Raw genomic sequence first — 23,959 nt, 5'->3', positions numbered from 1 at the left:
GCCCTAGATTTCCAGAGAAAGTTTCTGGAGGACACTGCAGTGATGGCAGGATGAGAAGGTAGCTTGTCGCAGCCTCCAGAGCTGGTGCAGCAGTGTGTCAACTGCACATCCACCCTGGGGAAACACCTGGAGAGTGTGGTTGACGGGTATGTGGAAGTGCCTAGAGCACAGGCTGTATTTTAAACCTGAGACTTTGCGCCTCACAAATCCTCCCTAAATTTTTGCAGATTTTCTAACTGACAGTAATGATTAGTCCTTGCAGAACTGCACCTACTTGAGACAAGGACCTTGTATCGAACCTAGTTATTTCCTGAACAAAGGTACTACCTTCCAGTTGCCCAGAGGCACAAATCTGTGTATTAGTACTGCTGTAGTGAAAGAAACACAATGTATAGTGACCTAGAGCAGAGTAACGGAAGGTAAGGAGGCTTACTTTGTTACAAGGATTTTTTTWAAAAAATCATCTGCTTGACTGTCAAACTCCATGGAAACCCAGTGGCTCTTCAGGTAGTATTTGTGTGATGGTGATGTGGAAATTTATGGTTGCGTTTTGCTGAGGCTGTGTTGCATGAAAGTGGAATGGAACAATTGCAAGAATGCTGTAAATCAGCATGGAGCAAGTGTCTTGACTTCAGTGGTGCTAAGTGACTTCAGCTACTGACACTCCAAGCACTTGAGCAGGGACTACTGTGACATTTGCCATGGAACGGCAATCAAAGGTCCAAGCTCTCTGTCAAATTTTCACCAGCAGCTTAATGACTTAGCATCCACATTCAGTGTTCACTCATTTGGATTTCCAAGTAAGTACCAGAGCCATTCTTCAAAAATTATTGTGAAATTTCTATCATATTGTGTTAGTCAATGATGGTATTGCAACATTGTAGAAACAGATGTGCTAGTAAAATGCATCTTGCCTGTAACTTCTCACAGGTTTTGAACAAAAGTGTCTCAGTTGTCCACCTTGTGCTGAGTGGATTACAAAGCAGCTAGCAATTATTGATGTTTGTTAAAAGCATCCTCTTCATGCAGTGATCCATGTAAGAAGTACTGCTGTGGGCATTCATCTATTTAGCCACTTTTAAATCACTTATTTAGCCACTTAAATCACAAGTACAAACTCCTTTTCATAGGGCTACATGTGAGATGATTAAAAACTGTGTGTTGTTTTAATTCGTAAGATCTTATCTGATCTGCAGATTAATTTAAAATACAAATGATAAGAAGTCATGCAAATTATAGCACGATAGATCAGTTAATGTAACTCAGCAAGATAATTTCACACAGCCCAATCCAGAAAGACAATTTGTTTACCACCTTTAAACTAAAAAAAAAGAAACGTAAAATGCACTTTTGAAGATGAAAATAATCAGATGGAAACAGGAAAATACAGTGTAAAAGCAATTTAAGTATATTTTGCTTAATACAAGAGATTTTTTAAAGGAAGGTCACCCATAGGTTTGTGTTTAATAGCTTTGGGTTTCAGACTAGAAGAGCAGCTGGACTTTCATTGCTAATGCCAGTAATTATTTCTGTCTCACCAAACTGATGCCCTCCCTGCGTTCTGACATGCTGACTATTACGCTCCCTCAGTGCAGGAACTGCATTTCAGGGTTGGAGGAAGAAGCCAGGGATTATCTGTAGTAAGAGTATTCTGGTCAATTGCAACTCAAACCTTTATCTTTCTGTTTGCTAGTAGCTGAAGATGAATTTGCACAGTGTATGTGCGTCTGATGTGATACCTCCAATAGAAAAACATAGTCAAACTGTCAGATTGTGCCTAATGTGTTCAATTCTGAAATAAAGTATGGACCACTTGGGTAACAGCAGAGCAACATCCTGAAAGAACCTAGTCAGAAAGACTAGCCACCACTAATCGTAAAACTGTGGCACTGTTTGCTCGACTTTGAGCTTACTTCTACCTGTCACTTCAAGAGCTGAAAGGTGCCTGTCCCAACAGTAGGTGAGAACAGAAGGTTTCACTCTGTTTCTGTACAGTTTTGCCAATAAACAGAATTAGGTAATTCCCCCAGCCGGAGCCACTGTACTACTCCTGCCCAGAAAGATTCACAGACGGAACCCTTGCTGGTTTGACATCAGAAAAGCCTCTGAATTGCACTATGGATTGAGTTTGCTTTATCCACTAATGTGAACTGATCACCTGAAGCCTTCAGGTCATTCTGTGAAAGGCTGAGGAGAGTGAGCTAAAAAAAACAGCTCAACCCTAAGGCTGAGCCTAATGTTGCAGGTACATCACTTTTTYGCACAAGCAAGTCTGAGCTATAATACTGTGCACTTTTCAGAGCTACAGCCAAGCCTGCCCATCTGTTTTCACCGATTAGCTTGTATTTTGGGGGGGRAAAAAAAGAAAAAACTCAGAAAACTTAACTTTACTCTAGCGTGTTTTTAGTGGTGACAATGTGCTGAAAAAAGATGCCATTAACAAATAACTTCCACTAGTAAAAAGGCACAAGTAACACTGACAAGTTCCCTCTCACTCTTCTAGAAGAAATTTTAGATAATATGCAGAAGACCTACAACAAAATCTTTTATTTGTAAGAGACAATATGTGTCATAACAATCACTTTTAAGAACTATCTTGATCTTGCTGCCTTCCTATGTCACTACTTCAATCTCTGGTCTTTCCCCAAAAAGCATCTGGATAGATCTTCTATTTATCAAAAGTATTTGTTTTCCACGGTCTTTTTAGACACCTTATTCTAAATGGCTATTGCTCTTAAAGCATCAGTTGCTCTATGCTCTAAAGCATCAGTTTTGTGTGCAGGAACAATAATTAGAAGAATTAATTAGAAGGCCAATGGTATCCTGGGAAGAGTGTTGCCAGCAGGTCGAGGGAGGTGATCCTGCCCCTCTACTCAGCCCTGGGGAGGCCTCATCTCGAGTACTATGTTGGTCTAGGCTCCCCAGGACAAGAGAGACATGGAGCTACTGGGAAGAGAGCCCAGCGTAAGGCTACAAAGATGCTCAGACGGCTGGAGCACCTGCCCTCTGAGGAACAGCTGTGAGAGCTGGGCCTGTTTAGCCTGGGGAAGAGAAGACTGAGGGGGGATCTTATCAATGTGTAYAAGTACCTGAAGGGAGGGTGTCAGGGGGACAGAGACAAACTCTTTTCAGTTGTCCCATGTGACAGGACAAGAGGCAGTGGGCAGAAATTGAAGCACAGGAAGTTCCGCCTGACCGTGAGGGGGAATTTCTTCACTGTGAGAGTGATAGAGCCCTGGCACAGGTTGCCCAGAGAGATTGTAGAGTCTCCTTCTCTGGAGATCTTCAAGGCCCGCCTGGATGCAACCCTGCCTAACATGCTCTAGGAGACCCTGCTGAGCAGGGAGGTTGGACTAGACGATCTCCAGAGGTCCCTTCCAACCTTACTGATTCTATGATTCTAATTCTCCAATTTATGGATGGTATCTGTTGGCGTGCCTTCTTGTTAATCTTTCCACAGTTCTTAATGGTTATTTCATTCAGTAATAATAAAAAGAAGTCCTTTTACTCTTCTCTCCTCTCGTAACGCAAGATCGAACCAGTCACCTTTTCTCTAGGTTCAGCCAACTCAGATTTCTCTATCACTTCTGTAAGGTGAAAAGAACAAAAAAAATGATGAAAGGGTTAAACCTTTGATAAGCGTAAACCATGAATGACAACTCTATTAATGTTAATGGAACTATGCCAGTTTACATCCACTGAGGATCTGCCTCAGGTATGTTACAGCAAGGTGAACAGAGTCCATAGCCTTGCACAGAAACAGCACCACTTGTTTTGATTTCTATTTAATCCCTGCTTTTACTCATTTCAGTATGTATGTCAGTCTTTTACAATGTGTTATTCAAAGAGTTTTCTACTCCTAGATCCCTTCTTAGTTGTTTTTTTTTTCTGTTTAATCTCTGATTTCTCTCCTGTTTGCAATTAATATTTTATCAGAGTTTTCACAAGAATATGCACATATAAAACAAGCTACAGCATCAATAATGAAGAGATACCAGGATATAATACCAGCAAGCTCTGGGAACAGACAAGTTTCCCAAACAAAAGCAGCCCTATTTCCAGCTCCTCTTTTTTATACATAAATGGTATTAATGGATGCAGTATGATGATGGAAACATAATTTTGCACTTCTGTCTAGGTCTTGTCGCTTGTGACTCTGATACCATTTGAGTTGTCAAAGCTTAACATCAACCCTTAACAGATCATGCTGCTAAAGGATGATGTTGCCCATTCATCTTTCTCACGGTTCTGTTAAGAGAAAGGTTTGCTCTTACCAAAATTAAATTCTAAATTGCTCTGTTACATTACTAGGGTTGTATATAACTTGTTATTTTTTTTTCAAGAAGACACATTATCTATTCTTTCTGGCACGCTTACGTCCTTTCCCCTTCACAGAATTGCAGAATGGTTGAGGTTGGAAGGGACCTCTGGAGCTCATCCAGTCCAACCTCCCTGCTCAAGCAGGGGCATCTAGAGCATAGGTGACCACTTCTTCTGAAGAAATCCCTCACAYTTTTTTTCCAGGACAAGTAGAAAAAATAATGTGTGTGAGATAACCATTTTGTGACTTTGCTCTTACTGCTCTCAGTGATTACAGGTATGGCCAGAGCAGTATTTTGCTAGAAATCCAGACTAGCTGGCTCTGGCCTTTTTTTCCAACCAGTGTTTGTAAGTGTATCAACATGTATAACAACAGAATAGATAGCCTGAAGCATGGCCATTCTAKTCTCTCCTGCGACGTTATCTGTCTGTTATCAAATGCTAAATAATGGGTAGTATTTTTTTTTATTGCATACATTTAATTCTGGTTATCTGTCTCAAATTTGGTACTTGGCCTTTTTGTACAAGCCTTCATTTATCATTCTAGCACTTTTATCATCCGAAGTGAACACAGAAGCTGAACTTCTGTGATTATTCCTCTTCCTTTCTTCCCTGCTCAACTTTCCAGTTAGGTATTATTCTCAGATGAAATGGTCTAATCTGAACTGATGGCATCCTTATGCTTAACCTCACTTCCTGCTAGAAACTGTACACCTCGCCCTTTTGAAGACCCATGGTGCATGAACATAGGAAACAGAAGTTAAAAAGGCACATGATGAGACAACATTTAGTTTTGTTCACGTATTTTCCTAGTTGCTAGTTAATCAACAACCACTTGTTGGTAAAAGTTAATTGTTAATTTAAAACAACTTTTAACACATTGTGTTGCTTCCTGCATGAAAGGAAGTAATTTAAAAGCTATCATAGCCATCAGCATATTTTTCATTTGCTGTCGCTTTTTTGATAGAAGTGCTGCATCTGTCTTGGGGTCGCAAATCATCCTTGTGCCTCCTCTTGCAGAACGTCTATTACACAAGCAATCAGCAGCTCCATGTGGGTGTTCTGAGTCCTACAATCGATGATGATGACAACAGATGCCTGGTGGATGTGAACAGCCGGCCTAGGCTCATCGAATGCAATTACGCCAAAGCCAAGAGAATGAAGCTTTACTGGCAGTTTACTCAGGTAATTCTTACTCAACAGGTATTTCAGGAAGTTCAAATGCTTTTGTTCCTGCTTTTTTTCTGTATCTAAAATGTGAGTAATCTGTCTACTAACAAAACAGAACCAGTGCAGTGTCAGGAAACTATTTTTTTACATTTGAGCTCAGAAGCTTATATATAGCTTGCATTGATAGTCTTCCAAGTTCACAATAAATGATTTATTATTACCCAGCTTCTATGACAGAGCTGCTGTTAAAAAATGGTCTTGATCTCACAAACGTGATTTAGAGGAATCAAATGCAAAATAATATATTTAGGAGTAAGGAATGTAATGCTGGTGTGACTGTTTTGTTTTGTTTTCCTTTTGGAAAGAAGTGACTCTGAAAAAGATGTAGAGAGTCATGGATGGTAACATCCTTCTAAGGAAGTATGTGTGCAGCCCCTTCTCTGTAACAGCTACTGCATTTTTGGCACTGTAAGAAGAGCAAATAAAGACTGAGAAGTGCTTCCACAGTGATGAAAATGCTGTTAAGATACAGTATCCAGTGTTTATGCACTTTGCAGATGATTTATAAATACACGGAGAACTTGGAAAAAAAAAACACACACAAAAATGTTCTGGGGCTAGAAACACTGCTCCATGACATAACGCTTACAGAGAGCACTCTGTAGTTTAGCTCAGAGGAGGTAGCAAGGTGACTCAAACGTATCAGTATTTCTGATGAAGGCGATAGGTTATCATCTCGATGACAAAACAAGCTCCAAAGGCTGGAAGCTAAAAATAGTCAAATTCAATCTTTCAAAAGAAGATGCAATTTTCCTAAGGTAATTAAAATATTGGATATTTACCTTGTGATATAAATGATGTATCTGTTGCTTAGGATAAATAAAATGAGACTGCAGTATGTTCTAAAACAAGTACCTAATTCAGCTTCTGGGAAAAAATTGGCTAGTGGATGCCAGAAGTCAGTCTCAACAGTCACAGCTGTTCCTCTGCAGTTGAGTCTGCGAATCAAGTTGTGTACTTCGCTTCTGTGAAACAAGGCACAGTGATCCTTTTTCACAGAATGGCTGAGGTTGGAAGTGGGTTTTCCCCAAAACCCTATCTTAGTGGTACAGAAGCCGATGGGCTAAAATTTGTGTTGTGACAATTTCATCCCTGCATGTATTTTCTTCTGCAACATGCACAGGGGTCTGCAAGTACCTTTTCTGCCTACTCTTACTCGTTAGGTCTTTTTTGGGGGAGAGGGATTTTTTCTGGATTTAACCAGCTGTGATTAGTGTGTTTTAGGACATGAGTAGTGGAGTGCCTACCTTAGTGCACAGATCATTTGGACACTGATCAATAAAGCGTAGTATTAACATAATTTGTATTTATAATTGAAAGTAATCCAGCATCTTTGTTTTGAAAGGTAACAGCCAAACAGCAGATGTTCAATACCTAATCTGGAAGGACATCCCAGCTTTCACTTTCAGTTCCCCTACTGGCAGAGTTATTTTACTTATGTCTTCTCTCAAATTTTAACAATGGTTTGTTATGGAGGCCTCGCTCTGGCTATCGCTGCTCTTGATTTTTTGTACTGTTTTTAAAAGGTATAGTTAACGTATTTATTTAAATGCTATTTCAGTAACATTTCTGTACAGTCCATCTCTTTGATTGCTGTATGGAACCTGATCCTGAGAGTAATCAGGGCTTGCCAAGATCAACTGATTGACTACAGTTGAAATGCTCCCACTTAGTCTGGTAGAAGGGTATGTTTCTATGAATGCACTAGAAGCTATCAATCAATCAGAAGTAGCTCTTTCTTTTAATTACATTTTGAAAGGTCTAGTATTTCTTTTCAATGTTATGCAGTGAGCAGAACTACTGCAAACCAAGCGGGACTAAGTTTATTGATGCTTATGAGTCTTCAAGCTTGTGAAATACTAATTTAATTTAAATGTAGATGATGGCTGTAGCTTTTTACAGCACCCCCTTTTGACTGCAAGTGCACTTAGACTTCTATAGCTTCCCTGGTCTGGCAGTAATTCCCACAAAAAGGTCTGATAATGCCTATCATTAAAATGATGTAGCAGTGCCAGGGGAGAATTGTCTTAGAAAGGAAATGGGAACCAGGTAAGATTTACAAAGCTGGAGGAGCATAAACAAATTGAACCAGATTTCTATGACCAGCACAAAAATCAATATATTTGGCCTGTGCTCCAGAGATAGGAATTGGGCCACACATTTGAATAAAGAAGCTTTCTCATTCTCCTGAGATATTCTGTGTTCTGAGAGACAGAATAAAAGTCTGTGAAGTGACATGGACTTCAGTCTGATTCATAGAAGACTGTGCAGCTTTTTGTACATGTGCTGTTTAGATTAGATCTGCTTCTCCTCACTTGCATTGGTGAAAAGGAATGATCAGAAACATCCTTTTGACACAAGTAGAAAAAGATGAGTCATCCTTAGCTAGTGCTCTTCTTGACTCTGTTTATCTATTACAGGATTATTATTTAAGTCTTTGAAGGATGAGAACTGCATGTACATACATCAAACTTGATTTCTAATTTATGATTCACTTTGGTTTTAGAAATTTGATTTTGATCAAGTTATGTGATTACCTTCAAATGTAGGGAACTGGAGTCAGCTATTCAGGGAAGTCCCACCACTACGCTGTGGACAGAACAGTGGTTTGACAGGCATTCACATGGTAGGGACACTTCCCCTCACCACCAGCTTCTCTGGCCCTGATGATGTTTTCACTGTATGTCATGTTGGCTGATTGGACAAAGGCCTTAGAAGACCATGTAGAAGCCTTCTGTACAGGATGGACTTTCATAAAGCATTCAAAGTCTGGTATTACGGGTTTGCATAATCAAGGTCCATCTAATCTGACTCTGGGCAGGATTCCATGCTCCACGGCTTTGTACAGCTGCTAAATGCAGTGCGAACCAATAAAATGTAGGCTTCTGTGACATTCCTGCTTCCAAGGCTTCTTCAAGTGTTTATGTCTGTAAGTAAGTATGTCAAATTATGTAAATTAGCTCTGAAAAGACTCCCTTCAACTGGGTCGTGTTCGAGTTTTATTGCTCAGGTTCTCTGTCATGTGTTCTCCTCGGGAAATGCTTATTTTGGGAATACTGTTATGCTGAACTGTCTTATTCATGTTTGACAGATCATCTATTCCGGTATGTCTTACCACTTTTTCATTTAATCAGAACAAATTTAGACCTTTTAGCAGAGTAGTAAGTGATCATCACAAATTATACGTGGCAGAGAAGATAACAACAAGAATTATCTCGTAGTAAAATGGTTGGTATTTTATTAAAACATTAATTTTAAAAGATTAAAAGAACCTGCTCTGGCATCATAAACTGTAAGGGAAGTGAAAACTACCTTTGCTTATCACTGAGTGCACTTTGTTTAATATTTAGTCCTCCCAATATTTCCTAGATTTACTTGCAGTAATTACTACAGTTCTTCTGGGGACACAGTTAGCTTGAAGGCCTGGGAATGATCTGATGCTGGCACTAAACAATTAATCCTACTTGCTCCCTGTGGGCTCTTCATGGCAAGCTGCAGGTACACGTGCAATGTCCTGGCAGCAGCACTCCGCTCCCTGCTGTAAGCAGGGCTTGTGGGAAGCATCAGGTCTGCGGCACACGTGCTTGATCATCACCGTACAMACACTCAGGAAACCCAGTCACTGGGACTGCCAGATTGACTGCAAGTTGCAAGTGCCAAATAGAGCCTGTGCTGTGACAGAGGAGGGGCTCGGAGGTGCAGCCAGTTCCCCTGACTATACAACTTCTTGGGACACCTTTCAGTGGAAAATGTTTGTGTATGGCCAAAACTAGGATTCACAGATAGATGAATCTACATACTAGATACTGACACTATCTTGTAATAACAAGTCTGCATGTTCTGTAAACTAAGAAATTGTATGTTCTAAATGCTGCAGCCAAGTCATCTCACACTGTTTAAAAGTTCCTCAGTSTCTGGTACAATTTCTCAGCCTTCTTGCCAACAGAGAGGCAGTTGTGACACAAAGCCTGCTTTGTGAGTAAAATTCATCTCCACGTACATCACCTACCTGCATGACAGAGTTTTGCACATAGGAGATTTAGAAAGTATACTTATGGCATGTTAAGGCACAGCACCTTTCTGATCTTCAGGCGTGTTCTCCAGCAGCATACAAACGCCAAGAAGTTTTTCCACAATTATTCTTACCTGGTAGCATCTTTATAACTTGGTAGAGATGTGATTGTTTCTTATGCTTCTAACCTGCCTGTCTAACCAGCAAACCAGCTGTGGTGGTTTGCTGTTGTGAGAAACACAGGTCAGGTGAGAGACCTGCACAGAACAGGTGTGAGAAAGCAGAACAGGCAGAACTACTGGGAAAAGAGTAAAAAAAAATGAAGTGGGAATTTGGATCCAAGTATAACATGGTGGATTTTGAAAAAGGAAAACCTGTGTAAAAGATGATTCTAGAATTAACATGTTATGGAGAATTGTGATCCTAATCAGTGTTGGAGGTTTCTACAGGAAATTCTCCCATTTGGAAGTGTTTGGAGAGAGTGGGATGCTCCATCTTAGGTAAATAACATCTGGTGCTAACAACCGTACTTTCTCCAAAAATACCATAGTGGGAATTGCTGTGAAAGGAATGGGTAAGACAGAAGGGACCAAATGAATTACTCAACTCTTAACAACATTCCACTGATACTACGAAGCACGGTCATTCATGTTTCCTTTTAATAGATATTCCATGTAGTTATGCAGAGAAARAATATATTCAATCACAGAAAGCATTTACACCTTGTTCCTTGTACAGATTGTGGCTTTTGCAAGATAGTGATTCTGAATTATTCTTACCTGTTTGTATCTTATGAAATTAAGTGATGTGCAGTGCTAGTGGTAGATGGAACGATCACCCCAACTGTATCCTAAAGAAGGGAATGTAGCATCCAGATCGTATGGTAGGAGTAAACTTGAGACCTGTGAACTAAGCAGAGAATTGTACTAATTTCATACCCCTCTTGATGAGCTTACATAGTGCAGGTACATTATTAAAGTGGTGGCTAACACCGATTAACAGTTGCCAGTGGCTTCTAATGCCTACTCCCATTTCTTCTATCCATACGTTAGCCTCAGATATCTGCGTACAATAGGCATTAATTTCAGGAGAGCTGTGCATCTAAAGGAACAATTGTCTCTATGAACTACTTCAGATTCTTTCATGATGAAAGCCACAGGGTACAAAACCAGCATCACTAATTTATGAAGCATTTTAATTTATGCTGTACTTCTCTAATCCCAAAGGATGGAAATATATTCAACACGTATTTGCAGTATAAAACATGTACTGCTGTACAGCTATATAATTATGCAACACTATCTGCCCAGCAGCTCAGAACAGCAAGTGACTGTGATCCTGTTAAAAGAAATACAGATTTTGATGCTGCAGGAGAAATACAAAGAAAAACAGTACCTAATTATTAAATTAATTGAGTTAACAGACTCAATCAACAGGTTAAACCCGTTATTTTTAGTAAGGTTATCTGATTTTAAATAACCACTGTGGTCAAGTGCTCAATTTTAAATCTCCATCACGAATGAGCACTTCCAGAAGCCCTGATGCACTGGTGGCGTATGGGTTCAGTACATCAGCAGCACTTTTTTCTACACTTAGCTATTCTTTGCCTGTCATTGATCAAATATTGCCCTAGCTTGCCTGTACTTAATACTGGAACTAACAGGATAACTGCACAAGGTATTTATTATAGCTAGAGGATGAGGAACCTCAACTATTATGCTGCTTAGACATCAGAAAGTGGTATTTCGTGTTTTTCTCTTCTTGTTGCCACAGTACATTTGTCCTTAAAGCATATGCAGCTTAACCAATATTGTTTTCAAATCAAACACTTCTCTTTAAAAATATATTATTTGAATTTTAGACTCCTTGGACTACTTCTTATTATGAACTTACTTACGATCTCTTTAACCCTATTAATGCAGAATAAAATTACTTAGAAATATTAAAATTTTTAAAGCCTTCAATTCTTTCTCCATTATGAATACATTGTGATTTCAATTTAAACACTAGAATAGATAAGCATAACATTCACATGCAAAAAAATATTAAATACAAATAATACTACATAATACTGTGTTTTAATAACTGGTGTTACATTTGGCTTGTAGTTATTGCTGTAGTTAGTGGCAACAAAAAACCTTTTCTTCTAGAGTTTTAGCCTTATATTTGGAGTAATTTTCTAGTAGCAGGTTTTAATCTTTGTAAATTAGGTGCAGAACTTGCCAGCTAGAAAGAATGCAGCAGAAAAAGAGGCTTTTAGTGGGTGCATTTCAAGTCTTTTCCAGCATATCACATTATGCAGTATTTACTCTCCTGAGGACTACGTTTAAGCTCCAAAGACACTTGTGCTGAATTAATTTAAAGGAAAGTTAACACATTGCCATGTTTTTCCTTCAAAGCAGATACCCTATTTGCATATTTTAGCATACGATTTTCAACATCACATTTATTTACGAAAAAGTTATTTTCTAGTTCCATGTTATTTTTTTAATTTTCTGATTCCTAGATAAATTCTCTCTGAAAAATTCACAGATGACTGCTTCTGACAGCAAGGTACTACATGGCATCGTATGAATGACACACATGCAAAAGAAGAACCAAATCCTGAACGCTATCACTTGACTGATAACTAAGAAATCAAGTGACCGGGTTTCAGGAGGCCTGACCTCCATTCTTGGTTCCTTCTTTATTTTCCCGAACCAAACGCTTATTGTGTCTTGCTTTCCTCAGCTGTAAAATGGATGCAAGTACTTTTAACATTAGAACATGTCTTCTATTATTCTAACTTCCTAGGGAAAAAAACAAAAACAACAACAAAAAAAAAAACTTTGTCCTGATCAAATCAATAACTAAGTTACATCTTTCATTCCAATAAAAGCAAGAGCAATATGTATGCAAGCAAGATTTGGTTACCAAATAATAGCCAACAATCCAGTTTCAGACAAAAACACTTTAGCAAATGCTCTCTTGGAAGGAAATTAAATCAGGATGCAAGAATGAGGTATATGACAAGAAAAGAGGATTTGCTACTTAGTGAAATGATCAGGCCATCAAGTCTGGTATCCCAGAACCTGATAGTGATGATACACAGTATAACAGACAAAAAATAAATTATTATTTCCATTATTGTCTAAATTGTGCAAGGCTTGTGCTGCAGCTGCAAGGAAATTCCTTTTCTAGTATCAACTATAATCAGCTTATATCTTTCTATGGCGACTGGGGAAAAAGTCGTTTTGGATAACTAGATACTGTGACCAAAGGCCCAAGGAGCTAAGCCTAAATTCCCATGTTAGGACAGGCAGACTGATTGAAATACTAGTACAAAATCCTTTCTTAATTTTCTTCAAATGGCGCTCAATTTATTTTTTGGCCTCTGCAAATGGTGCTCAATTTATTTCTTGGTCTCCAGAGATAAGTTTAATTATAAGCATATAATGATAATACTAATGATTCAGTTTCTGGGTTAAAGTAAGTTGTGCAGCCCTCAAATTGAGCATTCATATTAGAAAGCCTAGACTAATTAAATGCAATCACTGCCCCCCTCCCCCCCAAAAGAAAAAGAATATTGTCATTTGGTATTTTGTTTTTCAATGGAGTTATATTTTAGTAAGAAAGAGTTATATATTTCACAAAGAAATAGGAATGTATATTTTCTCTCATTTAAAAACCCTTAATCTTTGGGAGTCTCTTAGGAGGTCTAAGCAAATCACGTTCTCTTTTTTCAGGGGGGACGGACGGATGGACTTGTGTTTAATTGTTTAAAAGATGAGTAACTAGATATTCACTTAGCAAAGGCTGGTAAAATAATGTAAACTTTCCTTTACATTTCTGGGTATTCTGTGTTATAACAGTATTTTCATCCCCGAGGAGAAAAAGAGCGTAAGGCGTATTATGAGTGAGATGCTCATATGCATGACTTTCAGCTACATGCTGCGAAATGGTTTTTCATTAGCAACCTAATACTGCATCTTATATTCACTCAAAAAAGAGAAGGGAAAGGAAGTTAACAAGAGTTTTGCATAGGAAAACAACGCAAAAAGAGCTCTGGAAAGCAACATATATAGATCGATGAATCCCACAAAACTAAGCTAACAGATAAAACCTAAGCAAATGTAATTTGCCACATCACAGATCACAAAGTTAATTAATTAACTTGTCTAGCACCTGCCTGCATTCTTTAAGGATACATAAAGCATAGCATTTCTTGTTAACTTGCATATATACATCTTAGGTAAGTAAGTCCTAATAATTTAGAACTTAGGCAAGTAGAATTTAAAGCACTAAATAGCCAGAGTTATTTCATATCACTCACTACAGGGGTTTCTGCATTTACGGTTTTCTGAATTCTGCACAGTAGGACAGTTGGCAGTATATTGTTAAAGCAAGTTGTAGGAGAGAGACTTAAAATAACATTTATTTCAACAGCGAGGAACAAATGTCAGAAAATATCAACATGTGAATCACAGATCCCACCAACGTGCATTCCTAAAGCTCATCTGTTCAGCTGTTATGTGTGTCAGTTCTCAAAAAGGCATCCAATTTATTTCTAAATGAACTGTCCTATTCACTTGTTACTTAGGGCAGGGGCTATAGTCAGACCATTGATGCTTACTCTCATCAACTCCCTAGGATGAAGCTCGTTTTCAATCCTGAGTATTATCTTCTGTTTCTACAAAGGTCTTACTAGGTGAATCTGGCTATTACAAGATGAACCTAAACATACCATCACCTGGATTTGTTGCCAAAACAACAAACTATATATTCAGCTGCAAATTCTGCATTTAGCCAGAATTGTAAGGACGATATGTATACAAAAGATCCTCTGTTTTTTAACTCCTTCTACAGGAAATAATAGCGTTGAATAAATAAAGAAGAAACACACAGCATACCAACAATATGCACTCCTGCAGGTATTATTCTAACAGGTCAGAGAAGATTTCCTGACCACAGCTGAGACAGTGAAGTCCCATTTAGACTTTCTGAAAAATGCCTAATGATCTCACCGATCTGAGTAATAGATTTTACTAAAAAGCGTTCTCAAATTTTCAGTTTTGTCACCATCTTCTGTAGTAAAATGTTTTTTCAGCTATTGTATCCTGAAGAGCTTCTGTATATTTCAGAGGCAACTTTATTTTATTTCAGAGGGGAGTTACTTTTTCTTAACCTTGCTTAACAACAGGCCTCTGTAACCTATTACGCTGGAACTGAGTATATCCATGAAAAATATTACTGTTAGGCTTAAATCCATACATTTGGGTTCTGATTTTTGTATCGTTTTTCTGTAATTTGTTTTCCATTTCAATTACATTCTCTGTAGGACACTGTGTTTCATCTTGCCAGGTTTAATTGCTCTTATTGAAATACTTTAATTAATAGTACTGTGTACTTCCACATCCTGTAGCTTTAGCTATTACACAGATTATTTAAATGGCTGTTCTTGGAATCTGGCTGCTCTGTGTTCATGAAGCATGGATTAAACAAAAAGGTAAAGGACTGTACAGTCCACTAGTTACTAGAACCTGGTATGGACAGACATGGCTGCATCATTTGATTTATCGCAACTGCAGTAGTAAAACTTTCTTGCCTCAATATGAAAATGGAGTATTTATAATTATATGAATCTGAACAACTGTCCAGAAGTCTCAGCAGTGGAATGTGACAAAATAACATAAGCAGAGTAAATTCTTACAACTCTTGAATGATGTGTCTGCTGCTGCTGTCAGTGGATGTTTCATTGGATTTAATCACTGTGCACAAGTGAGTGGATGTAAGAGAACTCTCAGATGGCTGCCTCACAGCAGAGCCCAACTACAGGGTGAGCAGAGGTGGGTTTTTTTGTTTGTTTGTTTGTTTTTTTAACTTAAGAAATAGTTTGGCTGATTCCTATTATAACTCCACCTAAGTTTATGGCACTATACTGAGCAATTAACTTTGAATACTATTGAGAAAATACTTCAAAAATCACATTTAGAAACAGCACGCAGTATATTTTTCCATTTGGCTACCTACCTGTAAATAGCAGTGATTTAAATAGCTGACACACTACACCTTTCTAAAATATAACATTACTGTATATAGTATTTCATACACATAATAGTAGTTAACTGCACTTTATTCTCGCAGTATTGTTACCAAATATATAAGAAACCAAATCACTTCAAAGAAGAAAAACAGCTAATGATATACTTTACTCAGGAGTATTTTAATTTAAGTAGAATTAATTTTGAAAGACCTGACAACTTAGTATATTCTCCAGTTTGCTTTATTTATTTGGAGGTACTTAAGACCTCAGTGCAGATGAGTCCAACACCCGTGAACTTCAGGACATTGAAAGTCTGGAACTATGTTCTTTTTTTGGTTGATGTAACAATCACTTGCGGAAAGGAATCAGTCTTGTTTATCTGAAATTCACTTTTGTAATGATGCAGTCTGCTGCCAAAGAAACACAAGTTCTTAGCTTACTTCTGTTTATCGGATATAATGAACCCCAAAACCCTGTATGTTCAATGAAAGTTCCAAAGTTTGATTCTTGTCTAATTTTGTGATTAACATGTAGCCTACATTTAAGCCTACTTACATTTTTTCCACCTGTGCTGAGTAACAGATTGTCATGAAGTCTGGAAAACTGCATTTAAAAAAACCCAAACATTTAAGTTACGTATTATCTGAGGTAATTTGTATTGAACATACGGAATTAATATATTGCCTGCAACTTCTTACTAGTCTGAAAAACTAAGCAGCATAGAAATAAAACTATGTGTGCATATGCATGCATGTATGCATGAATGTGCCCCCACACTCAACAAGTTGACAGTACACAATTAAGTTGGAATTTACATTTCAAATCTAAATTTGATTATTCTGAGAAAGAAAGAAAGAAAAAAGCACTATTTTTGGTGATGAGGATGGCAAACGTTTTTTTTCTTTTCATATTCAAAAGAGGGATGATGACTCCATTATTCTTTTGCTATTGACTGAATGAAGCCCTTGCTAGATAGGAGGAGAGGGAAAAAGAAGGGGGAACACAGTTGATGATAAATTTCAAAAAGCCGTAGGAGAGCAACATTATTAACAAAGATGAAGTAGCTGTGAGCCCTCAGGATAGCGTTCTCTTTTTTTGATAATATTGAGACAAATATTAATTTGACACTGATATGCAGTAAAGTTAAGTCTTGTGCTATTCTTATTTTTCTTAAATTAAATGCTGGTACTCTGAGGAAAGCAGAAATCATAAACTCAAAAAAAAAAAAAAAAAAAAAGTTTTTCCAAGCATTAGATAGGTAATGCTGAAAATACATGAGCTACTTGGAATAAATTACTGACCTTTTCCTATGCCATCTTTCTCACTTCAGCAACAGCTATACAGAAGTGACCACATAGACCCAATGGCTTGTAAAAATCCAGTTATTTTTAAGACTAAATTTTGCATCAGTAGAAATTTACCCCCAGTGTTCTACCCCAGAAGATTATGCATTCTGGTTAGAGTGGAGATGATCTACAATGATCCATGATTTATATACCTTATCATCATGCTTTAGTTCAAATATATCGAAGTATTTGCAAAGATTAGATCTGTTACTTCAAAACTAGACTGAACATGTACATGTTTGGGTCATGGATTGAGGTACAAATAGAAAATTATAGACTAGTGAATACAAAGATCTATACAGGATATATACAGGATATACTTACTAACCTACTAAGACTTTTTATTTCAAAATATACATCATCAGACAAACTGATAAGTGCATTTTTTTAAGGTACAATAACAAACGTGTGAGATGAGCGAAAGGTAGGTTTAAACTGTAACAAATGCATACACCTTACAGTAACTTGCTATCAATTGAATTTTCAGGAATTCTGACCACTGCAGCATTCATTTCACGTCTTCCACTGTTAGAGACGATCAAACCTTGTGCAAGTTTCATGCCCAAGGCCTCTTACCAGGTTATGAAGCCCAAGTATAGTCTAAAGCAACCATGTTACCTCCCTGTTTTCCCTTTCTACAGTGCTTTTTCTGAGAAACTGGGAAACCCATTACAACTACTAGCTTACAGAACCTATCACACCTACCTAAACAACCTGAATATCGTGGATCACATCTGGCAGATGTGCTGAGCACAAACGGAGAATAAACTTACCAAGTCTTTTTTTTTTTGTGAATTATTTATTCAGCTTTAATGATGCTCTACACCCACGTATGAATCCTTCCTTTAAAATAACCAAACTGTGTAAAGCAGCACCTTTGTTCTTTTCCCACAGAATGTTCTTTTGTTCATCTGTCAAAACACAATGTTGGCAATCCAACTTCAGAGTAACATTCATTCCATTCCCTTCTGAGTAAGGGAAGGGAAAACTACTAGGTTCTTTTTCTTCTTCTCCCTTACTGAAAAAAATTAGAGAATAAATATGATGGTAAAAAATTCTATGAAATACAGCCAGAAATCAAAGGCATTCTGACCAATGTCATCTGATTAAATAAGCCTTTCAGTACCTGAGACACTGATTTTTTAAAAATCTGACTGGAGACAAAATATAAGTAACTTTGAATAAAAGCTTGAATCTCTAAAATACTCTAAGAAAGGCATTTATAGCAAGAAAAATCTTTTAAATTTGTTGGCCACGGGAGAACTTCTGAGTGCAGTGGATATATTTCYGCTACAGTGATGTTTTGCCACTGAACTACAAAAGAATATTTGAGAGCTATGGTCAAATCCTACTTCTGGCGCTAGTACACTGTCCTCAAAAACAATCTGTCAATCTCCTATTGAAAGATTCCTGTGATCTCATTTTTTTAAACATACAAGCTTTTTAGTGAGAAAAATCAGGAACCGTTGAGAACTTTTTTGACTAGGTGTATGTATGTTCTATACTTTCTAATGTATCTTCTGTTTTTTGCCATGAAGTCAAAAAATGCTTGGTTTTGAATGGAGTTTTTGAGGAGCCTAACAATATCTAACCCTTTTTCTGCAATAGCAGTTGTATGGAGAGGCAGGAGTTCCACTGTGTATGTGCACTGTATGTACGTTTCTGCAAAAGAAATTGTATTTAATGTCTTCTCTGGTATTTTTACTAAGAGAACTGTACCAGTAGTCTGTCCCCTTCTTAGCCCTCTGGATGGAAAGCCTTCTAGCCATTTAAAGAAACTTTATGAAAGTTTTTATCCAAGCTTAGCTCTGCAAGGCCCAATATCCATTAAGGACCTATCCAGCTCCATTATTCTACAGCACAAGTGCAGGAAGGGGGATGGCAGAACTGTGCGCTCACCAGCGCACAATAAACCACAACAAAACTGATAGAGCAGTTCAGCAAAGACTAATTGCTTTGCACAGCTAATTTGCATTCCAGCTTTTACCTAGAACAGATAAATATTTGCAACATGCTGCTCCTCCTAAAGGCATGTTACTTTTTAAATAGAGCTGAGTCACATCAGATACCCTACTAGACATGCTGGGACATCCTCATATTGCATGTATTATGGTTTGCAGGTATCAAAAGGTATTCTTAGATGCCATATTGGTTATTTTCTACTTTAGTGAAAGACTTGAAAGCTATCAGATGTGACAGATATGCAGAAAGCACAGTAATTCTAAAGGAAGGCTTCAGTGTTGGATTCCATTATGTCTGCTACGTGAGCCAGGCATTCAGGTTCGTGCACAGAGAAAGACGTACAGCCAGTTTTTACGACACCAATCACATGGGAACAGTTGTGTTTTACTGTCACTAGTTATACCTTTGACCAACATACCAACTAGACATTTGAAGTATTTGTGTATTAAGTGAAAACTGCTTTGGTATTACAGAGTGTACACTCGACAGAGAAGATCAGCCACAGCTTTAGGTCACATTCCAATAGTTACTGGTCAAAACAGGATGGTGCATGATTATGCATGGGACAGTGCTCACATCAGAAGTATGCTTAGGAAGCACTAGGTTGGTTTTATATGATCTAATGATACCAGCAGTAGTCAAGAGCATTTGCGCTTCTCACAGGAATTACTGAATCCACCTTGCAAAACCTGTCAGATTGTCATCAAACTTGTTAGTGCTGTTACATTCAGTCCATTTTTATATAATCGTTTGCCTTAATTTACTTATCCTGATGAGAATTCTGTTGCCTTTAAGTTGTCCCTTGTCATCAATGATCTTAATCCTAACCCTGTTCAACTAGGCGGAAAAGGCTTATTTTCCTCCCTGACTTGTTTCTGCCTAAAGAATTGTATTTAATGCATCATGGTAAGAGACATTACCCTAGGCTATCAGTTTTTTGCCTTTAAATTGAAAATTAGGGTCCTAGTAGCATAGGGAAAGGGAAGCAGACAGGCAGACAACTTGCTTTTCACTTTCTGTTAGCCTGAAATGCTATAATACAATAGACCATTTTGCTAAAGAGTAAACACAATTGCCATCAGTTTTTTTTATACARATTTTACCGAATAGTTATAAATAAAGGGTTAAATAAAAGGACAGCTTTGTTCTTGCATTTGGCTTGAGCATTCCAAACACTAATGATGATAAGCAACTGCAGAAGCCATTCAGGAACAATCTGATTTGGAGGAAAAACCCAGGTCAGAGTAGCAAAACATGGATTTTAGTGGCAGTTGCTTGCTTGCTCTCACTGATCATCCAGTTAACATGCTTTTATGAATTATACAGCTAACTAATTCAGGCTTTGCCACATATACTGGGTGTGCTATTCTCTCCCTAGAGATAAAAGACTRAGAGAGCTCCAGCAAGGTTGTATTAGACATACGAAAAGAAAGCACAAGAAAAATCAAGAAAATTAAATAATCCAACAGTACATAATTTTAAATWAGTACAATACAAATCCTTCCCACTCTACTTCAGAGCACTCCTTTCACGTGACTACTGAAAGGAACCAAAATTGTATAGACTGCTACCTCTCCGAGGGATTATGCCATGGTTCTTCTGTACGGCCCTCATCTCTTGGGAGCTGTTTTTCTGGTTCTAACAGGACTTGAATCTCTATGTCTCTCTTTTGTAGGAAAAAAAAAAAGTCACCTTGCTAAAAGCCATCTGTGCTCTCTATAACACTTAACTCGCACGTATTAGCTGCTACTTCCCTTTGGTGTCTCTTTTATGTGTCATACAGTAGGCTCCAATGTGCTCAGCAGGGTGAATTTCAGCAGCCACTGCAGTGCTTGGCAGAACATCAAACGGAGCTTCTGAGGCTCTTCTTCTGTTTTCTCCTGAGTCATTTCTCCTGAGTTTCTGTTAAATGCTGAATTTCACATAAGGGCACATCAGGAAAGAGGAGGGGCATCTGTGGTTGTTTTGTTTTGTTTTGTCTTTCCTTAGGAGTGGTTATCCTTTGTTTACGTAGCTGCCTGTATTAAAGTAGTCTCATATACACATCTACTGTAATACCAGTCTGTGCTCTGCATGATTCAGAACAGAAGAAAATATTCTTCTCCATTATGATCACCTTTTCTTTACCTTGAAATCTTCAAAGAAAGTTACGTTGGAGAGCAGAAATAAAAATAAGGCAAATGAGGGATGCATAACTCCTCAGTTTTCTGAGGAGACATCAAGTGGCAGTGCTTCTTTATCCTGCTTCATTAGTGCAAGATCAGACCAAAACCTTGAGCATGTCTTAGCCCTCCCCAAACTGAGAAAAGGACTAGTTTGTGCATGTGCCTGCATCAGAAAGATACAGTCCTAGTTAACATAAATGACAAACACAGGCACCTCCAGCATTACTTGGAAGCTCAAAGAAGCTGAAGATCTCAATATCGGGTTTAGGGGGAAAAAAATCCACTTGTGCTAAATTCCAGTCTCTGATTCCTACATACCACTGAGCCTCTGTGCCATGCAAAATTGAGTCTACTTACACAGGAAAAAAGGGGGGGGGGAATGTATACATTTTACATTTTAAGAAATTGAGGTTGTATGCTTCATTACTAGAGAAAAAGAAGGGGGGGGGATTTATACATTTTACATTTTAAGAAATTGAGGTTGTATGCTTCATTACTAGAGAAAAAAAAAAGATTTTAGCGATGAGAAATTATCCATTACCCTGGAGTTTTATATATGAAGGACCTAATTCAAAACTCACTGAATTCACATGGAAGACTGACTTCAGTGATCTTTGGATCAAGGCCAAAGTAACTTGGGGGGAGGGGAGGAGGGAATAAGGGAACAAATGACATATACTAAAGCTTTTACTAATTTCCTAACCTTGTTTCTTTAAATACATTTTTTGAGATTGAGTTTATGCTCTCACTAGACACATTTAACTACTGTTATTAATATGAATGACAATAATAGTTATTCAGCAATGGGAAAATACAGTTCACTTAGCATTCAGTTATAGAGGTATACTAAAATGCCTGTTTGTCTAGCAATCAGTGAAAATTTTATCTAGAGTCTGCACCTAGGCCCTTCAAAGAGGGCTTATGGGAGCCTCATGTTTTCAGTTTCATGGACTATTCTGAAAATGCTTACTCGCTTTCTCTTATCCAAATCATATTTAAACCTTAGGGCTTTTAAACTTAGTTCTGTATTCAATTTGCCAGTCTCCAAATATTTTTTAGAAGGGTCATTCCTCAGAGAAACTACTTACTCAGTATTACTGATACGACTGGAGGAGAGGAGACCCTTCCCCCCCGCCCCAGGCACCTGGGTGAAGTGGACCCCATACCGAGTGGAATCAGTTACCCTTGCTTGAAGAAGAACATTCTCTGAATACAAATCTCAGCATTTCTATGGAATTTATCCTAATATTTTTACGCTTGTAATAAATCAGTCACAGTTATGACTTTTTAATGTAAAGTATAGCAGACTTGAAAAAACAGATTTTCTTCCCCCCCTCCAAAAACAGCGACTCCACCCCATGCAAGTAAGCAGTTTAAGTACATGGCTGCTATTTCCGTACTTTAGCTATATTTATCTGGTTGTACTGAGTTACACTCCTTTCTTTGATTTGCAGATTAAGCCAATAATTCTCTGTTACACAAATCCAAGATACTCTAGAGACAGTCAGACTTCGGACCACTGCACAAATTATTCTACTCTGTGTATTCTGTAAGAAACTTTGCAGGCCCTAATGCATACAAGTTACTATTAAATGAGAGAAGGTGTAAGAACAAACTGAAATCATAATTGACATAATTGAAGAAAATACCTAATGTAGGTTATCTACATGATGATGATTTAATTGTAGTTTAGATCTGCAGTTAACTATGTGATAAACCCAGTACTTTAAGATTTGTTCCAACTAATAGACAAGATAAAGAGGGCTTTAATGGAGAAGTATTAAACTGCTAAATGAATGAAAAATTGATACTGAGGATTAGCAACGTTGTAAGATTATAAAAGACAGTTCTATTCAGAATTCAAGGAATACACTATTTTAGGCATTTTCTCCTCTATGAGGAAATACAGAACATCCTGGGCCAAGACACAGGTCCTCTCTGACACTGTTTCATGTTTCAGAGGTGCAGCAGAGCCACACAGCTAGGTAATTCAACAGGAAAACTAGTCCAAGAGCTTTCAGCTTATGGTTAAGAGCACACCAGAAACAGATTAATTCTAGGAGTCCCATTTGCTGAAATGGTAACTAAGCAACTGAGGCTATTTCAAACCGAAATCAGAGATTAAACTAGCCTGTGCCAAAAGGCCTCTCCACTCCAAATTCAGCCTAGTGCTTATTTTGTCTCTGAGTAATTTTTCATAGCAGCAGAAGACAATAGTGAAGATGGACACTGGAATGCTCTCTAACCTATATCATCACATAGTAGCAATGTTTCAAGATAGTAATATTTCATCATTTTTTTCCCTCCATCTTTAAAGGGAGGCCCTATCCAGAACCGAAAATCCAAGCGCTGCCTGGAACTGCAGGAGAACAGTGAAAATGAATTTGGGTTTCAACTCGTCCTTCAGAAATGCACTGGACAGCGCTGGTCTATAACAAATGTCCTGAAAAGCTTGTCATCATAGCAGACTAAAATTTTTCTACCCAGTTCTTTTGCTACTGTGTAGCAAATACTGCAATTTTGCCTGCTGTACTGTATTTCCCCTTGACACCCCATTCCTTCTTTCCTCTTTCCCTTCCCTTTTTCTTTGTGTGTGTGTGGAAGTTGGGTTTGTGGGCTGAAAATAGACATTTTCGTTTCACAGTGATGTTGTCATGGCATTTATAGATATGTTGAATGGCAGGTTATGGTAGGTAATCCTAAAATATTTTGCAACTGTAAATAGGAAACAAGAGGAGAATATTTATAACTCGAGCTTTTATTGAATAAAAAAGTATAAACACTATTACTGTCTAGCTGTCTCCATGGAGATCAGTTTGGAAATTAAATGGAGGTTTCAATGTTTTCGCTGAAAAATGAATCTCGAGCCTGATCTCGGCATTACCAATATTCTCCAGACACA

General features: G+C 37.9%; 1 protein-coding gene across 1 annotated transcript in view; it reads left to right on the top strand.

Annotated features, from left to right (window-relative positions):
• The window catches only part of GALNT18 (polypeptide N-acetylgalactosaminyltransferase 18), a gene marked incomplete at its 5' end in the record, with an annotated part of 121,647 nt that extends 97,805 nt beyond the window's left edge, over positions 1 to 23,842 (top strand). Inside the window, 2 exons of the mRNA XM_085317091.1 lie at positions 5,341 to 5,505; positions 23,375 to 23,842. Coding sequence (XP_085173217.1) covers positions 5,341 to 5,505; positions 23,375 to 23,521 — 312 coding nt within the window. The remainder of the gene's footprint in view (positions 1 to 5,340; positions 5,506 to 23,374) is intronic.
• Positions 23,843 to 23,959: the final 117 nt, after the last annotated feature.

This window comes from Rhea americana, unplaced genomic scaffold, assembly GCF_003343005.1.
Source record: "Rhea americana isolate MKP2758 unplaced genomic scaffold, rheAme1 scaffold_49, whole genome shotgun sequence".
NCBI classification, from domain to species: Eukaryota; Metazoa; Chordata; class Aves; order Rheiformes; family Rheidae; genus Rhea; species Rhea americana.
This window is presented reverse-complemented; position numbering and strand designations above follow the sequence as displayed.